We start from the raw sequence: 23,252 nt of genomic DNA on the forward strand, positions 1-23,252 counted from the left end.
AAGAGACTTTTTTTTCAAATGTACGGGGTAATTTTTTAGGCATGAAAATCAAACTTAAAATCGGACAAAATTTCAAATTTTATGAGGGTGTCCCGCTTTGAAAAGGGCCACAGTTTATATTTAATTAGTTTCACTACATAGTTAAAATAAAATAAAATAAAAAATATTTTTAATCGACCGAGAAAAATTACATGTTTAATCCAAATAATTACAAAGTAAATGATATAATTTTTTAACAATTTTTTTTAATATATATTTCAGTCTGAATAATTATTACTAAATGATAATTAGTAATAAGTTAAAATTTTTAAATAAAAAATTAATATTTAAATTTATATTATTTTATTTAATATCACAAGTTTTACTAGTAATTTTACTATTAAATTAATTTATCAATAATTATAATGATTCATTTGTTTCATATATGTGATTATAAATTATAATTATAAATATGTAATAGTATAATTTATAAAAAAATATATTCGACAGAAAATAATTATAACCAGTGCAGATAACTATATGTTAACTAAATTAATTTAATAAATATTATGATAACTAATTAGTTACATGTATTTAATTAGTTTCTCTAGGTAGTGATATAATTTCTATTTTATTCTATAAAAAAAGGAAAATTTAATCGACAAAGAAAAATTACGTGTCAGTGTGAATAACTATTTATTATCATGGCATTTTATTGGTAATCTTCAAAATGCTTGCGTTAAATTAAATACACAGTTTACACCGTGAATTTTACACCCAATCACTCTAAACTTTAAAACGAATCTCCGGCAAACTACAATAAATTACTTAGGTACGTCAATACTTCCAAGAACAAATTCAATTTATTTTTTACGTGCCGTCCGAATAAAACTATTGAATCACTTCGCTTCGGAATCTTGAAATAATTACTGTGCGGTGCATCTAAAGCTCGACATTAATGGATTTGCTTTTTCTCTAAAATGATTATACTTTTTGTGGGAGGCATCTTTTTGAATAATTCCAGAGCTTGACATTTAAATTGATAAGAAATCACAAAATATTAAATAACGACAATTTGGTAAATTTAAATTTAAAATAAGATTAAAATATTTGATAACATAAGGTGTTCGTGAATTCGTAAATCGAAATGTTTCTTATTTTAAAAATGTGCCCGTCGCTTTTTGGTTAAATGAGAAAAACAGGATCAAAGAGTCTCGTTATCAATTTGCATAAGAATTATTTCCCGAGGGCCTATAAATAATTCAGAAAAATGTCGATTAGGTTTCCCTGAATATTTTAAGGCATATAAAACATTATCCGTGTTAACACGCCAATTTGCTTCGAAAGAAGCAAGCATCTTTATACAAAGGTAAATGGGGAGCGTATAAAAGATTTATGTGGTTTAGTGGGGGATCGATTTCACGGGTAGACTTAAAAATAATAACATTAGCGTACGCCGAGTACATATATAAACAATAAAAGTGGCGCAAAGAAAACACAAACCTGAAAATAAGAGTGCGATTCCTTAGACCGGAGTGAGGGATATGTTCGTGAGATGAATTCTCTTCGACTTTTTTGGGCCTCGACAGACTACAGACGTGAACTGCTTCTCTGATTTCTGGATACCGACAGGGCATGTTTTCATTTTACCTATCGTGTACCTTTTATATCATCAGTTAGTCTAGCTGTACCATGGATCTCTCTTAACTTCTTCCTTTCAATAAAATTACCGCTTCCTCATTTGTCCGGTTAGATAAAAAAAATACAAGTTCACTATACGATTTTGGTAAAAACCAATTGTTGCCTTTTAAACTTGATATATCGCGATTTTGAAATGATAAATCAGTCTATCTGACATCGCGTAATTCAATAAGAACGAATACATTTTCGTCTAATGGAAGTCGTCCAATAAGTGGACAGGGGAAGCAAAAACAAATGGACAGGTTTCAATTTTCGGCGGACAATCAAATTTATAAGACTCATGTTATTTTAATGTAGCATGTCATCTAACTAGTCGTCCCTTTATTGTTGGGTTAAAGCAAGCGTGTGACAGAAAATTGATAGGTGTCTCACATCCTCGTCTACTTCTAGATCGGGGTCAACCTCCCAGGAAATTAGTGTAGGGATGGACGCAGGCTAAAAAATAAATTGATTTCACTGTTTTTCTGCCAGTTTAATCATTGATGGTGTTCGGAAGCTTTTCTATTTATTGATGCGGTCAAGATAATTCCAATAATTGTTATGAGTTTCATGATTTACTCTACGTATTTCAATATACTTTTCACATAACATTAATGGCTCTATTTTCAGATAATCAAAATGAATGATTCTATTCCATTTTGCAGTAGGTTAACATAACTGATTAAAAAACAAAAATCAATGGTGTCAAATTTTCATTAGCCATATGCATGTCCATCACGTCAACTTTTATTTGCAATTTGACGGTAAAATTGTTAGCTGCTTTATTAGTTTGAAAACGCTTTTTGAACAGAGGCTTATTATTATCATGAATATTTAATACTCGTCACTACATCGAATACCAACAAAACAAAAAAAAATGAGAGAGGTCTAAATCGAACACTCGCCTCGCCAATAAATGAAATTCAGATCAATTTGCGAGTGAATAATAAAATATGCTGCAAGCATTCCAAACTATTAAATTTATTCCGTGAAATGCAGACCCCGCAAAACAGATTCAAACAAAGTTATTTTAAAGTAGTCTTTCAAAAACTGCGCCTATGGATTCGTGAACAGTTGAACAGACAAAGAAACTCGATTTTAGACCGGATCCCTAGCCATTTGAGAGATCCAATAATCCTTCCTAAAGCAATCTATCAACCGGCTGCTGGGACGGTCCTAACATCCCGTCGTGTCTTCTTTTACGTTGCCCGTTCCCGTCCCTCCAACAGTCTACCACTCATTGCTACGAAGGATTGACGAGGATGCGTTACAGATACGTTACTTGCAAACCAATGAAACCGATGTACTCGGACTGTCTGCCATTCGAAACACGTCAAGCACTGTGAAAGAAACTAAACTGGCAACAAATTCTACTCGATAACGTTCTAACCTCATTTTGGATAATAAATAAATTTTTCTATAACTAACCTATTTATTTTCCAACTCTGGCACTCTGCTCCTTGATTCATTTTAAAAGAATGATGTTGCTGTATTTTAATTCATGAATAATGTACTGAGTCCTTCCTTTAAATATTTAGGACGATAAATGAATTGCCAGTACTGTACTAAATTTGAAGGCCGCTTCGGAGAGTATTTACTGATTTAAGCTTTGCTCAAAAAAATCTTTTAACATTTTCAAGTTTTCACCTAAAAATAAATCATTCTGTTATTTTGGCAAATTATTTTGTTCTTGCGTTTCAGCTTTGATTCCCATGTTTATTCTGAACCGTATAAGTTAATAATTTACACTAGCTTACGAACAGTTTCTCGTAATTTGTAGTTGGGTTAATGTTTAAATTAATAATGGGATGTAATAAAGGTTTCCGTTGGTTTGTGCAAATTTATTGAGTATGGAAACAATTACCTGTACATGTAAATTTATAAAAATAAAATAAGTTCATATTTCTCTTAATTTTTAACTTATATATTTATTATTATTATTTATATTTTTTTAATTACAAGCGTTGATAGAAACAATCTATTATATATGAAAAATAATATAAATAAAAGTATATGTATAAAATGTTTTATGTCCGTTATGTAAATTGAAAATATGGTACATGATTACTCACGTAAAAATTTTGAATAAATGGAAATCTATTTAGAAAACAAATCATTTAAAAAAATTGTATGGACTGTTTTGATTTGATTTTAATTTTTCGTTCAATTATATTTTTGCAACTATATATGCATTTTTTACAACTAGATTTATTTTGTGGGATTTTGTTTTATCTTTTATCTCTTTTATAAACATACTCAACAAAAGTATAATTTCTAATAATGTTTCTTACCTTAAACCCTCTGAGATTATCAACGACGCATGCGAGAAGGGCGTCACGACCGACGGTAACGGTGACGTTCGGAATTGGCTCGGCGAATCTGGGAAACGCCGAATCTGTAACGAAATATTTGATTTACGACACCGCATTATTTATATCGACGTGTATTTGAATGTGGGAAGCTAAACGTTTTGTTATGTTATGATAATAAATTATGAAACACCAATAAATCTTTCCTCCGTATGACCGCATTTGTTAAAAATGATTGGCTTCGTAAGAGGGCTTTTATTAACCTCATATTATCTCAAGAATACACCACTCACTAGATTATATGCTTTTTTTAAAATTATAGATCTGTTTCAACGTATTACTTAATTACTTTCATTAGCAGGAAATTAAGAATTAGTGTGTTGACAGTCTGTCACAACACTTTGCTAAAGTGTTTGTCAGGAATGTTTACTTAGATATATAATCTATCGGAAGTTGCAAATAACAATTAACTATTCTGTCAAGAAATAATTAAAATAATAATAAATAGATTATTTATCTTTGAAAGTTTTCAGATAATTTGTTTTCATTTATGTTGGAACTTTGAAGTTTAATTAAAATAAATAAAACAACATCTTTAAAGGGTTCATCTGTTAAGAAGGCGAAAACATGTCTATCTGATGAAAAGAAAAGAATAAAAGAATGAGAAACTCCCCTGATAATAGAGAAGAATGGCAAATTGCAATTTTAACTTCGTTTACTTTTGTATAATACTAAACATCAATTTCCTGAGTGTACCAGTTTCGTTTTTATTTGTACTAAAGTTTTAAGGAATAAAATTCTGCTCAATTTATCTACATTTTTAGCAATGGTTTGGTTTATGGTCTATGAAATTATGAGTTGATGTATAACTTAATAAATAAATCATCTTAATGGAAAGAAAACTAGTTTATGCAAATTTGTGACGAGTTATTTGTTCAATATTTGAGTTCTCAACAAGAGTTTAGAAGAATTTATTTAATTTGAATTATTTCTTAAAATATTCATATGTTTGTTGTCATTTAGTTTAATTTACATTTTGATACAGTTTTGTATTGTTATTAAATTGTACAGTTAGTTTTATCATTAAAATAAATATTTAAATTTCATATTTCATTTAGTTTAAAATATTTATATTTATTTATCCACATCATTTTGCCGAATATGTGAATTTAATTCAGTAAATTGAATGTTTATGTTTGAATAATTGCATTTGAACATTTTTTAATTTAAAGTAATTAAGCTTTGCTTTATTTCAATGATTCAAATTTTATAAAATACTATTGGAATTTGTTGAGTAAATCCAAGTTAATATTATTAGTTTTTTTTCTATAGGGGATCTTTATGTATAAATAATTTAAATGATAAATGTAACGTATGTTAATATTATTTGGAATTTAAGTGTTTGGTATTAAATATAAATTAATCCCAATTAAATTTATTATTCATCACCGTTGTTTAAATCAGCAATGAAACATCCAATTTAATGCGTTAATACATCATTAATTTGATTATATTCATGTTTATTTCTGATTTTCGTTTAATTTATAATTACGTTTTAGTTTAATTATGAAATTTTAAGTACGTAGGTAATCCTGTATTTAATAATGTTCCAGTATTTAATTAAATATGTTTAGTTTGTTGTATTCAATAAAAAATGAATTTTTCATATAATTGTAACCCTCGTTGTGTTCATTTCATATTGTAGACAATTCAATTACTTTAATCAGAGAAATGGAAAATAATCGTAAGGAACAACGTTATGTTTTTGTGTTAGGTAAAATGGAAATAATTCTAACAAACAGAGCAATTATAAAAGAACTTTAATAACTTTAACTACTGGAACAATGAATGGTCCATATGAATGATCTAAACAGCTCGGACACACAATGGAAATTAAAAACATGTTTTCTATTTAGTATCTCCACTTTTGCGAAGCAGGAAATTGTTGTTTCCAGAAGACGCGTCCATTCATTTTAATTGAAATTTTAATTAAAGTATAAAAATTTCCTTTGTTGTACAGATATAGATAATATTGGGATTTTCAGGAAATTGACACAAACATATGTGTTTTTGTGCTGTGGCATGATAATAGGAATATATTACCTACATTTGGACAAAGCATAATTTGAACAAGCTTTTAAAAGGACAACTAATATTTCAAACGAGCTGTTTTGTTGTTAATGGCGCCGTTTATGATTAACAATTCAACCCTCACCCCCACTTTAAATAAATACGTTACTTTTAATTTAAAAGAATAACCGACACCAATTTATATTTTAAACAAAACGGTGTCGAACAAAAAAAAAAAGCACAATAGCCATTCAGGTATGAATGGTAGGTAATATTTTCTTTCGGTGTTTGCGAAGGCTGTTTATTTTCGGACAAGCCGGTCGAGGCCAGTCGCCGAAAAGAATGGAAAATGCGACTGGAAAATTTGAGAGACGATGCTCGCTTTCGGGATCGTCGCGCTCGACCAGATCCAACCCCGGATTCACTCGACGGCGGATCGCATCGCGCGGACCCTTATCATTCTATTAGTGCGTAAACCATGAGCTTGCAAATGCGGCTCCATTTCCTCCGTCTTCGGACCCCGTCGACTCAGCACATTCATATTCCAATACTAAAATATTTACTGGACCGTTCCGAAGAATTAATGACGATTTTTATCTGCGGCTTGCCGTACGCGTAGCGGATCATCCTTCGCTGGGTTTAATTAATTTTAAAGGATTCCAGTCGTGTTTCTTTTTCGCATCCGTGTGTGTGTGTGTAGCGTTTCATGTTGCTGATTTGCCGAGTGTGTTCTTGAATAGGGCAACGAATGAATAATTTTGTTTCTGTGTCACCTGTCATATATTCGTGAGGTAGAAATTTCGTACGTGAAGCAAAGACATAATTAATTGGTATATTTTGTTTCCGTGACAGTTTACTTATATTTTATTCGGTGAATACGACTCCAAATTAACAATTTCGTAAGATTTTTTAATGAAACCGCAAAAACTTAAATGTTCCCTCCGCGAAGATTAATTATTTGCATTCGCTGCAGTCTTTCAAATGCAACGTTACATCGCGTACTCTTTTGAATGCGCAGTATGAAAGTGTTAATTACGGCACAAGAATGAATGGAAAAAGAACCAAGCAAAATTTACCGTAATTAATTAGATGTTCTGAGAAGGATTTTATGTACCGAACCTTAAAAAAATCGTTATTATGCATTTAACGTCTGACCTGTCTAAAGATTTCGGCCCAGTTTACTTAAATATGGAATAAAGTATTCATGGTAGGTCCCGTAAATGTGATAATTTGCATCCGTGTTTGAAACATAATAATTTATTACATAGTAAATTTTAAGCGAGCGTTTATAATAAAAATGAATATCACCAAATTCATTGGAAAATTAATGAAACAAAAAAATGTTTTTATTATATAAAAGCATTAGCAAACTCTTTCAAAGTTTCAGGCTGATAGCTTCGAGTATAAGTATATAAGTAGTTTTTGAAGATGATCACACGTGTCCCTTTGGGTTGGACGCCATCACAAAATATGACTCTTCGACTGTGAACAAAGAATTCCAACAAGCCCATCTGGTGCAGGTTATAGACGGTGATAGTTGTCTCATGCTTTGCGGACAACCCGAAGCTCCCTGTTTAACAAAGGGTGTCGAAAACGTCTTCTGGCTTTAAGACCAGGTTTTTGCAATCTTTTTCTGATGGTAGACAAACTTACAGTTCTTCCAACGTCTGCAGGAAGCTTGGATGTAAATAATGTGCAATTTCATCCAACAGAAATAATCAGAACAGATTATAGTTAGTTTATCAACTATCTCCATGTCGTATATTGGCATTGCCACTTTGAGACATTATACATTTGGGAAATTTGTGGCAAGAAATATAATGTTGTTTATTTTGGTGACCGATAAATATATAAAAAATAAAATAAAATTATAATACTGACCGTCTAGATCCGCAAATATTCAAATATAAATAATGGTCAGAATAAAATAAATGGAAAACATTTTTAAATCAATTTAATGTATGTTACGATTGATGTGAAAGGTGTCACAAATTAGCAAATTTATAAACTAATCAAATATAAATTCTGACTAATTTATGCTACTAATAAGGTGATGCCAAAAGATAAAATAACATAACATAATTTAAGGTATTAGCAAGAGAATTATAGTTTAGTCATTTATAAACCAGCTATAGAATTGGTGATTGTATGAACAAAAATTATTTTTTTTTTTTCATATTAGTCAAACTATATTAGATAGTTTATGAACTAATTTGACTATTTTATATTCTTAAATTATTTCGTTACGTTACTAACTGCGTTAGCCCAGATCCTTGGTTAACTTATGTTATGAACTTATCGCTAATTCAGATGAAATTACGTTATCTGTCAAAACACTTTAATTCGTTTATAAATATTAAGGTGGTTTATGAACTAGACAAGTTTGTACATTAACCGTAACAAATATATTCAGCCACTCCGTTTTTTAAATATAAATAAAATAACATTTGAAAAGCGAAAACTATAAATAGGTAAAATAGCTTAAATGAGGACGTAATCTGATTATTTATCAAACAAAATTCAAAATATGACGAAAACAATATTGAAATTCCAAACACTATCAATATTTGGTTTAAAATCAGATTGTTTAGATTGAAAAAAAGTATAATTTACACGTGGTACGACCCGTGGGCTTGTTAGATATATCCAATTTAGTTCTATTGTTGACTTTTAATTTACGCCGTTTCATATACGTATGATTAAATTTTCCTCTTGCGGCAGCTTAACTTTTCATAGAAATTTAAATATTTAGGAACGGGGCGAATAATATATTAAAACAAAATTATGTTTAAGGACGAACATTACGAAAAGGAATGTAATTTCCAGATATATTTGTTAAATAGGTACGATTTAATTTTGCCAGGAAGATTGCCTCTTAAAATATTCGTTTCACAGCTCATAGATAGTTTAGAACTCACTGCATTCGTGGGCAAAAAAATTTAATTATTTCCTAGCAATTTTGAAATGTGTTTTCCCCGTTATTTTCTATATTCAATTCAAATACTTTCTTTATTAATAATTTATCAAACACTTTTAATTCATACATGTAATTAACGTAAATTAATTTGTTTCAAAACCAATGGAAAGTCGTTATAATGACATTATGAAGTTAATTGTTTTAAACATGAATAGAGTATTGCAGGAAAAACTCTCAATTAATTTTAATTCTATATAAATTGCTCCTAAATTAACTTAGATCAAACTAAAAATAAATGTAATTAACAGAAATCTAAAAACCACTTCAAGACCAAAGGAAAAAACTAATTAATCTGTTGTTAATATCTAAAACGCTTAACATACATAAATAAATATTGACACTGTTGAATAGAAATAGAATTCGTAATAAATTGTTTTAACTGTGTAGTTATAGTAAATAATAAATGAATCTAAAGCAGGAAAATGCATCTACAAAGTGAATTTAATATGCGTCATAAAAGGTCTATAGTGTCTATAAATATAAAAGCGGTGAATTAGTTCTGCCGTTCCAGCACAGGGTAAATACCCCAAGTTCTAATTCTATATCGTTATTTTATACATTATTTGCGGGAAGCAAATTCAACCTGTATTTATTTATGGACGTATAAAAATAAATATAAATTTATAGTGAATACACTGTTTTTATCTTATTTTTATTTCGAGACTTTCATGCAAATCATGGGCGAGCTTTAATTAAAGCCGCGATTGTTTGCATCAATTTTACAACTTCGAACATTGGGACCGTAAAGTGATACTAGCCAGTTTCAGCTTCACTAACAAAAATCGGGGTAGTTTTTAAATACAACATTCGGTTCAAGTAGCCAATAAGTATTATTGTTTGTCTCTATGCACACACTTCTTCTGTACGATTTTCAACACACTACACCATCATAAATTGTGTGTTTTATACTATTTGTTGTAAAAGTTTCGGGGTGGAATATCAATTGGGGAAATTATCGTTTCTTGCCTCGTAAATATGAGTTTTGGGGGAACGTAATGGATACGAGGAAGTCAAATGGAAGAAACAGAGTCAGATAATTTTAATCAAGCCTCAATAACCTCTAATTTTCGCTATTACTACAAACGCCTGGCATTGTGTATTCAATGCGCTACCTGGTCGAGTTTCACTCAGGTCCTTATCCTCTTTTATTAACGACATAAAACTTTTATATTAAAGCCATTGTGTTTTTCGTCTCTTGCTTCATATACATTTTATTTTAGGTACGCTTTCGACTGAGTGCTAGTTAATGGTTATAGTTATGGTAACGACTTACCGTGATTAAAATCGCCACCTAAAACTGACATTCCGTTCGATTCCAAGTTTCGTACGTGGCGACCTGCAAATAAAACAAAATGTTACAGTTTTGCCAAGGGACACACATTCAAACTAATAAATGAAACTAATTAATGAAATGATTACCATTCCACTTAATACAATTACTTGCAGATATGAGTCAATTGTCTTGGGGCTGTTTAAGTAAGTGTTACCTACATTTAATTTTAAAATAAAGACAAAAGTTACGTTAGTTATTTGCGACTTACAACACTTCCTGAAACCATAAAACAGTTTTATCGGGAAGGTTATCAAAACTATTTAAACTTTTGTAATTTAAATTAATCTCTTAAAGTGCCTGTAAAACATTTATGATTACTGCAGAAGTGTTTTTACCCAGTTACATGAAAGACTTAGTTAATAATTAAACTTGTACTACTTATTTTTTAACAAATCAAGTATAAAATCTCAAACGTCATTAATTTTAATTTAATGCCTTCAAAATTAATTAATTTAAATTCGTTGTTAAGTTTTTAAAATTAATCAGTTTTTCCAAATTTTAATTAGATTAAAAAATTGACATCAAATATGTGGTTTTTACTTCTTTCTATCTATCTTTTGATTTAACTGAATGATACGAATATTATTAATATAAGGCCTTTTTTAAAATAAACATATATTTAATTGAAAAATATTTTATTGCAATTAAATTCTTGTTACTCACTTGCATTTAAAAACAATATATATTTATGTCTTTTGATTTATCTATACACATATTTTAATCGGTGCAATTAATTCTCAAGCATTACAAATTTTTATTTAATATATAATTTCAAAATACCATAAAATTTAAATATATAATTGCATTAGCAATATTTTAAATGTTTTTAATGCAATTGGAATTTATTTTTGACTCTATTAATTCTTGATTAAATATATGCAGATTGACTTAAGTTTTTTATTTAGGGCATTTGTGAATATCGATTCCTCATACGAATGCAATTGTGGATAAAATTGATGGTGAATTGACGAGGCCGCGTTGAATGTGGGTGAAATGCAATTGATAGATTCGAGAGCAACATATTTTATTTATGTACTGCCAAATGGTGGCGTTTGTTATCTTTTTCGCTTGTTACGTTGCGGAAACGCGTAACTAATTGAAATATACGAAAATATCCATTTTTTTTTGTACTCAAGTTTGGCGTGTATTATTAAGTGGCTTCTAGTTTCATTATTTCAGGATTCGATTAAAAATTTCGAAGCGCAACAACACGTTATCCGATAATAAGAAACAATAAAGATAACGATCTTTTTCCGCTTTAAAATTTTTCGTCGAGTAATTATTCGGAAAGTTAATTTCTGTAAACGTCCCAATCAGTTATTCAATGGTCTAGGAACGGCGTTCCTAGGAAACATTTGGCCGGGATTCAAATTGCTGCGTTCCTGATAACAGCAAACTGGGGTGATATTCGACTCAGTTCCGAGGGTAGATGGAGGTTTTTATAACAAGAATTTTGTTCGATCTAGCAGGCGGTCCCAGCCGAATGGTGTGTGTAGGTCTCCTGATGGATACGATAAGGAGAGCAGTTGAATGCAGCACTTGCTGACAACATCGGAGCCCGGTCCAGTTCGAGACGGGGCGACGATTTCTGAATAAAAACGTCTCCCACTTCCATTTAAGGAATCGAATTTAAAGGCGGACGTGTCGTGAGTTCACTACTAATTACCTAATTGAGGTCGAAGACTTAAATATTGTTAATACTTGTATATGTATATCGAAAATTGCATTGAAATCAACTACCAATTTATTAACGTTTATATATTTAACGCATATTATTATTATAATTATATAGTTAAATGGTAATGATTATAGTATTTTAAATTTAAATTTATTGTGTTTTGTATTTCAGCATCACAATGAAATATACAAAATTATTGTTAGTGATTTTTTTAAGTCTTTGAAAAAAATTTTGATCACAAATTTAGTTGAACTACTTCATAATCTCTTTCGAAAGAAGTCACTTTCTCTTCTAAGGTATTGTTATTGTAAAAGAATGGTTAATTCGAGTGTCCTTAATTGTTTTTACATTATCAAATAGTTTTTTTAATTGTTTTGGCGTTTTTGAACTTCGGCGTGGACTCTGAAAATGTCGTATAATATTCATAAATTGTATCATAGTTAAGTAGGATTTTATTGAAAATTTAAATCATGTCATCATATTAGTACAAACAATAGCCTCAACGCCACCTTCAATATAAATTCAAAAAATGTAGGTATGAGGCCACTTAAATGAGCAGCAATAACAGTAACATGAAATAATTAAAATACGTAAAGATTTTTTACCAGAAAATAGATAAATGATTCATTAGACAAATGAAAAATTATTGGCAAAAATTATTTTATATAACACATGTTTGATATTTTCTAACTCGGATCCAAGTTGAAATTTGCAAGGCTTTATGGGAATATAACAGACTGATGAATCGAAGTCCTGAGAAAAAAGTTACAGCCATCTAAATATAGCGACTGTCGAGACAATTAGGAAAAAAATGGGCAGATATCAACAGTATACACATCCACAAAAAATATCAGCAGTTATTTAACCCTATTCTTTGGAAGCTGTATATTTGAAAACATTTTGAAAACAGATAAAATATTGCTAATGCAGTTGTTTAGTTGGAAACTAAACAGCTTGAAAATAGAGGATTCACAGAAGAAATTGCCGTTTGAACGGAATCTGTAAGTTATATAGAAGCTCAGATACAAATTTTTGAAAATGACTGAAAATAACTTATTTCAAATTTCAAAAAATTCTTCAGTGGCCGGATTTGATCAAATCGAGTTAAAGTTTTCAAGATCGTCTTTATATCTGATGTACGCACACTTTCGTCGAAAAGTTATATGTGAATATAAGTGTGTATATGGATTTGACAAAACACACAAATATTTCTGTTCTTCTATAAGTATATTTTTTGAACGTTGATATAAAACTTGGAAACTTCAAAAGTTTGTTGACGTATGTAATAATAATATAATAGAATAATAAAGTTATTCTGTTACGAATGACAATAATGTGATACTTAAATTGAAATTCTTTCTGCTGTTTAAATATATTCTTTTAATATATTTATATATATTTATCTGTTTTATATTCAGAACATTTTTTGTATTTATAATAACACAAAATTTAACGGTATTATACATATATTTATCGTTAATATTATTAATTTATTTATTTATTAAATTTAAGTGGCTATTTTCTGAATATTCATTATGTCATTTATTTGGATGAAAAACAGGCTATTTAGAAATTATGCAATTGGCAATATTATATGACAACCCTAATGGGATTTTCGTGTATGGTTTCAACAGCTAAAATTTAAAGTTTTCGTACTTATTTTATCCATTTAACTTAACAAACATTATGAATACAATAAAATGTAACTATAATTACTTTTCCAGGGTTGAAAAATTTTTCACATTTCATATTATAATGAAGTAAAAGAATACATTTTTAGTAAATTAACAAAAATACAAATTTGTTTTATATTAAATGTTCCATCCATTTTACGTTTTGTTTTCTACTAATAATTATGGTAATTTCACATAATCCTCACTATATTCGCGTACGAACTTTGTTAAGTCCTGGTTTAAAACTATCGTTTAAAAGTATTTGCATGTAAATGTCGACAAAAAGAAGGCGTAAATATGGTGTTTACAATATAAAATATTGATCACATTATTCGTATCATTTATATTCATAAACAAGCAAGGAAATTGCGGATGGAAGGCATTTAACTATTATATTCCAGCTCCTTTTGTTTTTTATTCGGTTAATGTTAACCAACTCCGGCGCATATTGTGAAATTCTAAATTCATTTGAATTTTAAAACAAGTTCCACCAACTTCGTAGAGCATTTTTTTAAGAGAAGCCTTAATTTAATTTAAATAACTTAGGAGTGCATTTAAATTATTTTAAAAGAAATTGTGCGGCGCATTACATATTTTTAAACAGTTTTGAACTACTTCGCAACACGAACGTGGCAAATTTAAATTACTGTACTCCCCCATATTTTTCTTATATCTGTATCTGTAACAATCATGCTAACAGAAATTGTTATTTTATTTACTACAGTAGTATGACCTGTGAAAATCAACCAGAGGAGTTTATCTTGCTCTGTAAAATTTACGTACAGTTAAAACGTACTTAAACTTACTTTTATAGCCAATATATTGTAGTGAAAGTATCTAAATCGGTCTCTTAATGAGCAAATAATCCGATTCGCTGCAGCAGTGCTATTTTAAAATTCGACCATTTGTGGAGCTAATGAACGAAGGATATTTTTCAAAGCATTAAACTTTTTCTCAACTTAAATAAAAATCGATTACAATTTATGTTTTACGATTAACGATTTTCATTTTAACAAAGAAAATTTATATTTTATAAATATCCTCATTTTAGTTAAAATTTAATCAATAATAAACTTTTCAGGCTTGTCTGAACAATTTTAATTAAAAGCATGTGTGTGATATTTTGCTAGGAAAATGTTATCATATAGGATTCACTAAAGTTAACCGTTTATTTTAGATTCAGGTATTAGAATATCAAAGACGCAAGTGTTTCACATACGAATTTTTATTCACCCCGCTTTACGTTATAAACTTTGAAAGTCTCTTATTTCAAAACTACTAAAATACCTGAACCGACCGTAAAATATTTTAAAAAGAAAAACACCTTTCCATGGCACAAGATTAATACTGAATATTTTAACATGAATATATACATTTTTTAATCAAATTATCATTCCATAATCAATTTTATGACTTTACCATAGAATAAGTTAATAGACTCCAGAGCATAATAATTTTTAATAACTTTTGTTTACTAATAATACTTAATGAAGAAGAAGACAAATATTATTTGAGCACTAATAAATAAAGTAAATATTTTATTTATACTAAATAAATAAAATCACTACAATATTTTGTATAAAATATAATAAAATTGAATTTTAATAATTGTGATTGCAATGATATCCAACATTTTGTTTTCAATTGTTTCAATAAATTTATGTGTAAAATGATTATAATAAAATTATTTATAATCATGTTTTGAATTTAAATATTAAAATATGTATAATTCTAAAGTAAATGGAAACAATATATAATATTTAAATTTTATATTTTAATTTTCTTATTATTAAAATAAATCATATAGAAGGCAATATTAGTATTATTATTTTGGTAATAACGCAGGCTCAGATCTTCCGGTCTCTGATGCCACAAGACAGAATATTGTTAACATGTTGATTCTAAAGATACTATTAGATATTGTTTATCAGCTAGTTTTTGTCACACAGACTAATGATGAAAGGGAAGTAGGAAATAAATATTTTTTTCTGAGTAAAAATAAAAATTTCACACCTAACCTAATTACCTGGATATACTTATATAAATTTTACACATTAAAGAATTTCTAGTTTGACGGAAAAAAGATTTTCTACTTTCTGTAGACCATTCATCTTCTACATAAATCAATGTATTAGCAGAGCATTTCTAATTAATAATTACTGTCAAATCGATTGTACAACAAAATAGAATTTGAAATGCATGTCTGAAACGGCTCAAATGAGGTCAGGAGCCAGCCACGTTTATTCTTTCGTATTTGAAAGGCACACTAATATTTAAAATAGAACGGTCTACTTCGCAAAATTCCGACTAAATCTACTTTGAATTTATTTCACGTTTCTATCATGGCATAAGGAAAATGTGTATAATAGGGCAGAAATTCAAAGACGTCTTGTGCATTTTAGAAAAACAAACAATTCTTTGAGTAACCTGCTGTATTTGCTATATCAGAAATTAAATTTTTATAACTCATTAACTAATTTACATTAATATTTTATTTAAATTGGAACTACTCATATTACCTGGTAATTTTATGGATAAATTAAAATATATAAAGAAATAATTGTATTACAAATAATACAATTTACATATTTTTTACATTAAACAAACAAATATTTGTAGATTTTTGCTAATTGAATTTAACAATCAAATAGGAAGAGGGAATTGGGAAAAAAATAAATTAAAAAGAATCAATTAAAGTACCAGGTTTAGGGTGAAACAAAAATTGATTACTTAATCAAAAAAGTTAATTCGGAAGCAATAAACGATCTCCTCTAGTAATATCTGAAAAATGCATCATCTGCAAGTAACAAAAGTCTGCGGAGCGTGCCTAATTTGCGGACGATAAATCATCAAAACAGATTAAACCGGACCCGGGCACCACTTTTTGCGTCCGAATCCGTTTCCGGTAAATTGAAAAAAACTTTTAATTGGTATAAATTCGATTCTTGGGTACGTGGACACGGAACGGAAAAAAAGCAGGCTTTCATTAATATTTTATTATTTTACCGGTACCGAAACTGTCACGCTCCTCGAAAAAACATGGAAGGAACAAATTTCAATTTAAAATAGGATATATATATATATATATATATATATGTATGGTAAAATTTAATAATTTGTATAGCGTTTACCTAGATTTCTTCGGCTGTGGACTCCTGGAAAACAAAAAACAATTTTAGTGAAAGGGTTCATACAAATTATTAAACATGTACTTCTGTGTTGGGCACAAACTGTTGGCAAATAAATAAATTACTTATACACACTGGTGTAGCCTAAATTCTGGCGATATATATATTTATTACCGCTGTGAAATTTACAGCGTGGCTGAAAGTTACTACGATTTGCCCGAATTTATTTCGAGCGAAAATAATAAATTATTTTTTGCCACAGAAGTCGATATCTAGTTTAACATGACCCATTTTCTTGAATAATATATTTAAAATGAAATCTTATCTGATCTAGACAGAAAACAAATCCGGGTATGTGCGCAGTGCCAAGAGCGGGTTTAACGTCGAAAACGTGTCGATATAAGCCTCATAAATACAAACTCCAATGTTCCGATTATTTGCCGAAATCTACAAATTATCTTTAATTGCAATTTATAAAAGTTGCATCTTGTATTCTTAGCACGTAATCAAAATTATATTAATAATTTCTCGCTAGATACAGTACCATTAACTTAATACGATACATTTACATAACAAAGAATATATGCAAATTCAACGCAACAAAGCTTTCCAGATCTTAATCGGAATGCTTTAATGTTGCTTAATTTCGGTAAATTCCAATTACTTTAATTAGTGTGGGTTTTAAGTATTCTTCGCTCACTTCCAATCATTTTATATACGATACTACGGATTATGGATTTTCTTTCGGAATTCCTGTATTTTAAAATTACACACGAATTCGTATTATTATCTTCCGGATTTTATATACGGATATATTCCATGACATAACCAATATCCTGTATTTTATTAGAATGTGTAATATGTGAAATATGAAAAGTGTCACGCGTTCGCGAATTTCACTACAATATGTTTAGATTATTTCGTATTAAATCGCATAATATGAAACATTTCCAATGTTTTCTTAAACGAGATTCTAAGTACCACTTTACTAATTATATTCATTATTTTATACGCCAACAATCTTACCATAAATAAATAGTAAATACTGAGTGTAAATATAATATATTTTTATATTTATTTTAATATTTAGCAATTATATTTATTTATTTGATATTTAATTTTTTGTGCTTCCGATTTTTAACAATAGAATGGTTTTATTTCAGTATTGTGGGAATTACATGTAATATATTCACTTGAAATATGTACGGATTATGTGAGATGGATCTGAATGTGTAGCTGGGGAATTATCAAATTACGATGCGGACTTGCATGATACAAACGTACCGAGGACATTACCATTCTGTCATGGAGATACAATAAATACTGGAGAGAGATTCCTACGGCCTCCGATAAATTCAATTTGTATATGCAAAGGTGCATTTTCATATGGAATTTCAATATAAAGGCTCGTACTTTACGAATAACATATTTTTGATTAATTCAAAAAAAAAAAACACTGTGATCAGTCAATAATGTAGTCAAATTGTTTACGACATATTCTGAATATTTATTATGGACATATGTGTATGCATTACGTGTTCCATATTGGTTAAATTTTGTGATTCCAGACTAGATGGTATAACAGAATTCAACTTTTTTAAAACACTGATTAACGCAAAATCATATATTGAATATATACGAAAATTAACACAATATAAAATATGTGATTAAGATATAATAATACTTTTTATCTAATATTAAATGGTACATTATAATTGTTTTTAAAACTAATTCAATTATAGTTTTCATTTGAAATAAAAAACTAATTATAATTTCACAAAATTTTAAGGAAATAACTAACAATAATTTTTGGCAAATGATAATGACACGAGCACTTTTTACGTTAAATAATTTCCTAAAATAAAATAAATTTTTTGTATAAACAATAGTATAAAATACCAGAAAAAATCCCGCTTTCCAAAAATATATAATTTTTGATCATCTTTAGCTAATAGTAAATATATTTCTGAAAAATTTCGTGGTAATTAATATTGTTATCCTTGAAACAAAGAAGGCATAACTGATGATTTATCTTATTTATGTTTTAATAAACAATTTTTTTATTTATACTCACTCATTCACGTAAAAAATACAATTATTTATTAGCAATCTTTTGCTTATTATATTTATTTATTCATTTGTCAAAGTGAAATTTAAAAAGAAAATTATGGAAGCTGGCCATGGGGTAGCTACGAAAAACAATCCAATTTTATCGCCAAGTGAAAATTAAAGCTTACCTGGAGGAAATGGAACTTACTGAAATTAGTTTAAGGACTGAGAAAAGATGGTTAGTGGATGGTGGGTTCGTGAAAATGTGACCAGTCCAATTTTGACTTTTTTAGGATTACATTCATATCATAGAATGGGGACGAGTAGATTTTAGTGATGAGTTAAAATTATATTTTGCTTGTTAAATGTTACATTAATATCGTACAGGAACAAAACTACACAAAATAAGTGTGTTTCAACATGAAAACGATACCAAACACAAATCCAAAATTGTGGTCGGTTGATAAAAGTATCGATTACGTTTATAATCAAATTCGAATAAAAACTTTATAAATTTAAATGAATTCATCACAGAAATTCAAGAAACTTGAAGGAATGTAAACACCTCAATTCTGAAAAATATATATAACTTTTTATAAAATAAAATTTGCTATAATAATGACCACTGCGGTGTATATTATCAAATGTCAAATGTTATTTTTTATACATATTTCAGAATGGGGCAATTTTTGCAATATGTTTGAAAAAAATATTTATAATATTGTTTTATAGTTACAACTATACTAAATATGCTAAATGCCACTGTATCTAATTTGGAAATAAACACATCATCCAAATCTATCTAATATGGGATATTCTATATATTGGAAATTAGATGCGAGTCATCAATACATTCAAATATATCAACATGAATCAATATTTTGTATAGTAAATAGATATATGGCTTGTTCGTTAGTAATGAACGGTAATCAGTATCATCAGTATGTTATATTCTACATAAATAGGATTATTTGCTATAATCATCCTACATTATTTCATATCCCACGCAAGTGTGATTTTTATTATTATACTGTCAATAATCTTATTATATAATTGACAACATCCATAATTATTGCAACATTCATTGGTTATTTATTTATTCATAACTAAATATTCGACATGCACCTATATTGACATTTCCTTTTACACAAAACACCCAACCACAATTGTTAACGCTTGTTACAATACGATCAAAATGTGTCGATCATTATCACTTAAAAGCACGTTTCAATATTGCACGAGAAACCACCGACATGCATTTTAAATATACACATTCATCAATAAATTCCGTTTTATGCTCGTATTTATTTCATTAACTTCAATCAACTTTGTATTATGTGAAATTTTAATATCCTACGTTGAACATTCGATTGTTCACTCCATTCACTGAAATGACACTTGATAACTGTTTTTCAACAAAAATGTTAATATCGGATTTCAAAGTATTTACTCGGGAACGTTGTTAACAAATTTAATACGTTGATTGACACATCACGATTAAATGGGGGCTAAAAGTGAGCCGAGGCGAAGCGTCTTTTGCTATGTCTCGCCAACAATTTCCGACATGTAAACTTTTCATGCATGTTACTCCAACCCCGCAAGTGTCAAGCGGAGCAAACCATTTGCCAGACAAGATCTCCCCGTACATAAAAACTCTATTCCGTGCAATCGTTTTGGCTGCGGCTTGCTTTGTTTATACACGGGGAACTTTACGGTAATAATAAGTTTTTAGGGCTTCATCAAATTTGTACTTTACACTTCTATGAATAATACTCCGGTCGTGTGTTTCTTGTGTCGGTTTTCTGCCTGGTGGAAAAATGTTTCCGGTCGGTGATTAGTTTAATTTACTTGTTACTGTGTTAGTTACGTTTACACGAATGGGTTTAATCTAACCGAAACATATGTGTGTATGTTGCTTTGCAAAATAGACATTCATACACGATTGCGTATTGTTACTAAACTGGTAATTATTGAAATTATAACTAATAGGAATAATGTCAGATTGTTCAACTGGTTATTAGGAACTTCAATTTTAATTGCACTTGTTAATACATTTAATTAAATCAATAATGTAATGTATTATTGTATATATGTAGGAATGTGAATGAACATTTCAGTTTTCCAAATATTTGATTTATTTGAAATTTGATACCTTGAAAATTACCTTAATTAGCTATAAAATAATATTAATTTAATATTAAAATTTAAGAATGTAATATCGATGATCGAAAAGTAAAATATAAATTTAACTTACACGTTTTATACAATGTGAAACTGTCCTATGGAATTATTTTAATTGTTGAGCATTTTTATATAACAATTCTTAAATACGTAAATTTTAAATTCTGAAAAATTCAGCCTTACATTGTAGTTTCATAATGTAAAATTAACATGTTTCAGGAGCTTTTATAGACATGCTTAACATTTAAAACAATGAATTTAATCTATGTGACTGTTGCACACTGTAAAAACTGTTATATTAATATTACACAATTATCATTTAAATGTTTCTATTCTAAATTATTTTCAAATATATTAACAACATTATTTAAAATAAATTAATGAATTACTTTGATTATTATTTTTATTTTATTTTTAATTTTAATATTTGGAATACTAATTATAATTTTAGTTTATAATTAATATTCATTGAATTAATAAATTATTCTTATTATGATCTTATTTTACTTTTAATGTAAATTTTTATAATAAATTTGAAAATAATAATTATAATTTTACTATAAGTGAGTTCAATGTAGGGGCGAATTTTTTTGTTGTAATTTTAAAATCTAAAACTGACCTGTTTCATGTTTTAAAAATATGATAAATATTAATTACATTTTACAGTTATTATTTAAAGGTTTCTATTCTAAATTATTTTCAAATTTATTAAAAAGTTAATAAATTAATGTATTATTCTGATTATGATATTTTATATTAATTAGTATCAATATTTGCAATAACATTTTTGAATATAGCATGAAGATACATATTAATTAATATTACGTTTCTAATGATTAATTTTTTCTGGGTACCATTTTATAATCTAAATATATTTGAAAATTATGTTTATAATTTTATATTAATTTTAATATTAATGCTGACATAAATTATACAAAAAATCATATTACAATTATATTTAAAATTTTGGGAGTTGACTATTTCTTGAACTAGGTTTAATGTGGCGACAAATTTTTTCGTTGCATGATGTCATCTCATAATTTAAATTTTACGTATTTCGAGATTTTTTTATAAATATGCTGAACAATTCAGATGAAATTATTCCATATGACCGACCCACACTGTGGATATGTATATAAAATTAAAAGTTCCTTTTTTGTACTAATTTTAAGTAGTAAATGTTTGTGTATATGCATTATTTTGTTTCAAATTTAATTTCTCATTCAGAGATCAAAATTCTATGTTCGTGATCGACATTAAAATTTAAATTTTTGTTTAAAAAAGCAATTACTTTTATTCTACTTTGGATTATATAGTAAATCAAAATGACATATATAATTTTGTTTTTAATTAAACCTTTTGTTCAGAAATTTCTTCATTAAAATTTAATATATTCCATTTATTCAATCAGGAATTATTACAATTCTATTCACATTTAATATTACTGTTTAATGAAAATTTTGATGCTATTTTATATTTTATTAAAATCACATTTTAATTAATACGTTATTTATTTTTCAGAATATTTTATTTTTTATCTTTGTAAGTTCTTTTTACTTTTTTTGAGATTAAAATTTAAAGTACCTATATTAAATTTTAATTTAGTATTCCCTCATTTGGAATATTTAAAAATTCTAATAAATATATCATTCTTTATTGCACTTTTTATGATTAGATTTGTTATAATACATAATATAATATTTACGTCTTTGAATAAAAAACTTCAAATTTCCAATGTGTCAGTAAATATTAACTCATGATTCAACTATATGTTTTGTTTGATATGTTATTTTTGTCTTTTAATTACGCTAACCTCTTATATTTTTTCTAAAACATAGCAACTTATTTTTTTCATAAAATTTTGAATGACTGCATGGAATCCCCAACCGATTGATTCGTAAAAGAAAATAAAAAGACAAATTATTGATTGTTTTAAAATCAAGCATCGCATAAACTGGCCGTTGGAATTTTCGCGATCGGCAACTAAGGAAGTTGAAAGTTGTGTCGGAATCGGTGCAGTGTGTTCAGTTCGTTCGGTTTGCCGTATCTGTTCGGCCGTAATGAGCTGGTGGTCGTTGGCGTGGAAAATGAACTCGCCCGCTTCGCCGTCCGTACGAGCCTGGATGGGGATGAGGACCTTGCCGCGCCATGCACCTGCTTTGCTTTCTTTTAACCTTTTGCCCGGTACCCCCGGC

At 28.4% G+C, this 23,252-nt stretch overlaps 1 protein-coding gene across 4 annotated transcripts in view; it reads right to left on the minus strand.

Moving 5' to 3' along the window:
* Window positions 1-23,252, minus strand: part of LOC109596285 (neurotrimin) — a 51,981-nt gene that overhangs the window by 13,051 nt on the left and 15,678 nt on the right. For 3 of the 4 annotated variants that reach the window (XM_020011796.2, XM_020011795.2, XM_020011798.2), the window contains exons 2-4: window positions 16,831-16,854; window positions 10,289-10,351; window positions 3,951-4,054 (exon numbers count right to left, since the gene is read on the minus strand). In XM_020011796.2, the coding sequence (XP_019867355.1) occupies window positions 3,951-4,054; window positions 10,289-10,351; window positions 16,831-16,854 (191 nt within the window). The remainder of the gene's footprint in view (window positions 1-3,950; window positions 4,055-10,288; window positions 10,352-16,830; window positions 16,855-23,252) is intronic. The other variant, XM_020011797.2, reaches the window with a different exon arrangement.

Source organism: Aethina tumida, chromosome 3 (genome assembly GCF_024364675.1).
Source record: "Aethina tumida isolate Nest 87 chromosome 3, icAetTumi1.1, whole genome shotgun sequence".
Classification (NCBI taxonomy): domain Eukaryota; kingdom Metazoa; phylum Arthropoda; class Insecta; order Coleoptera; family Nitidulidae; genus Aethina; species Aethina tumida.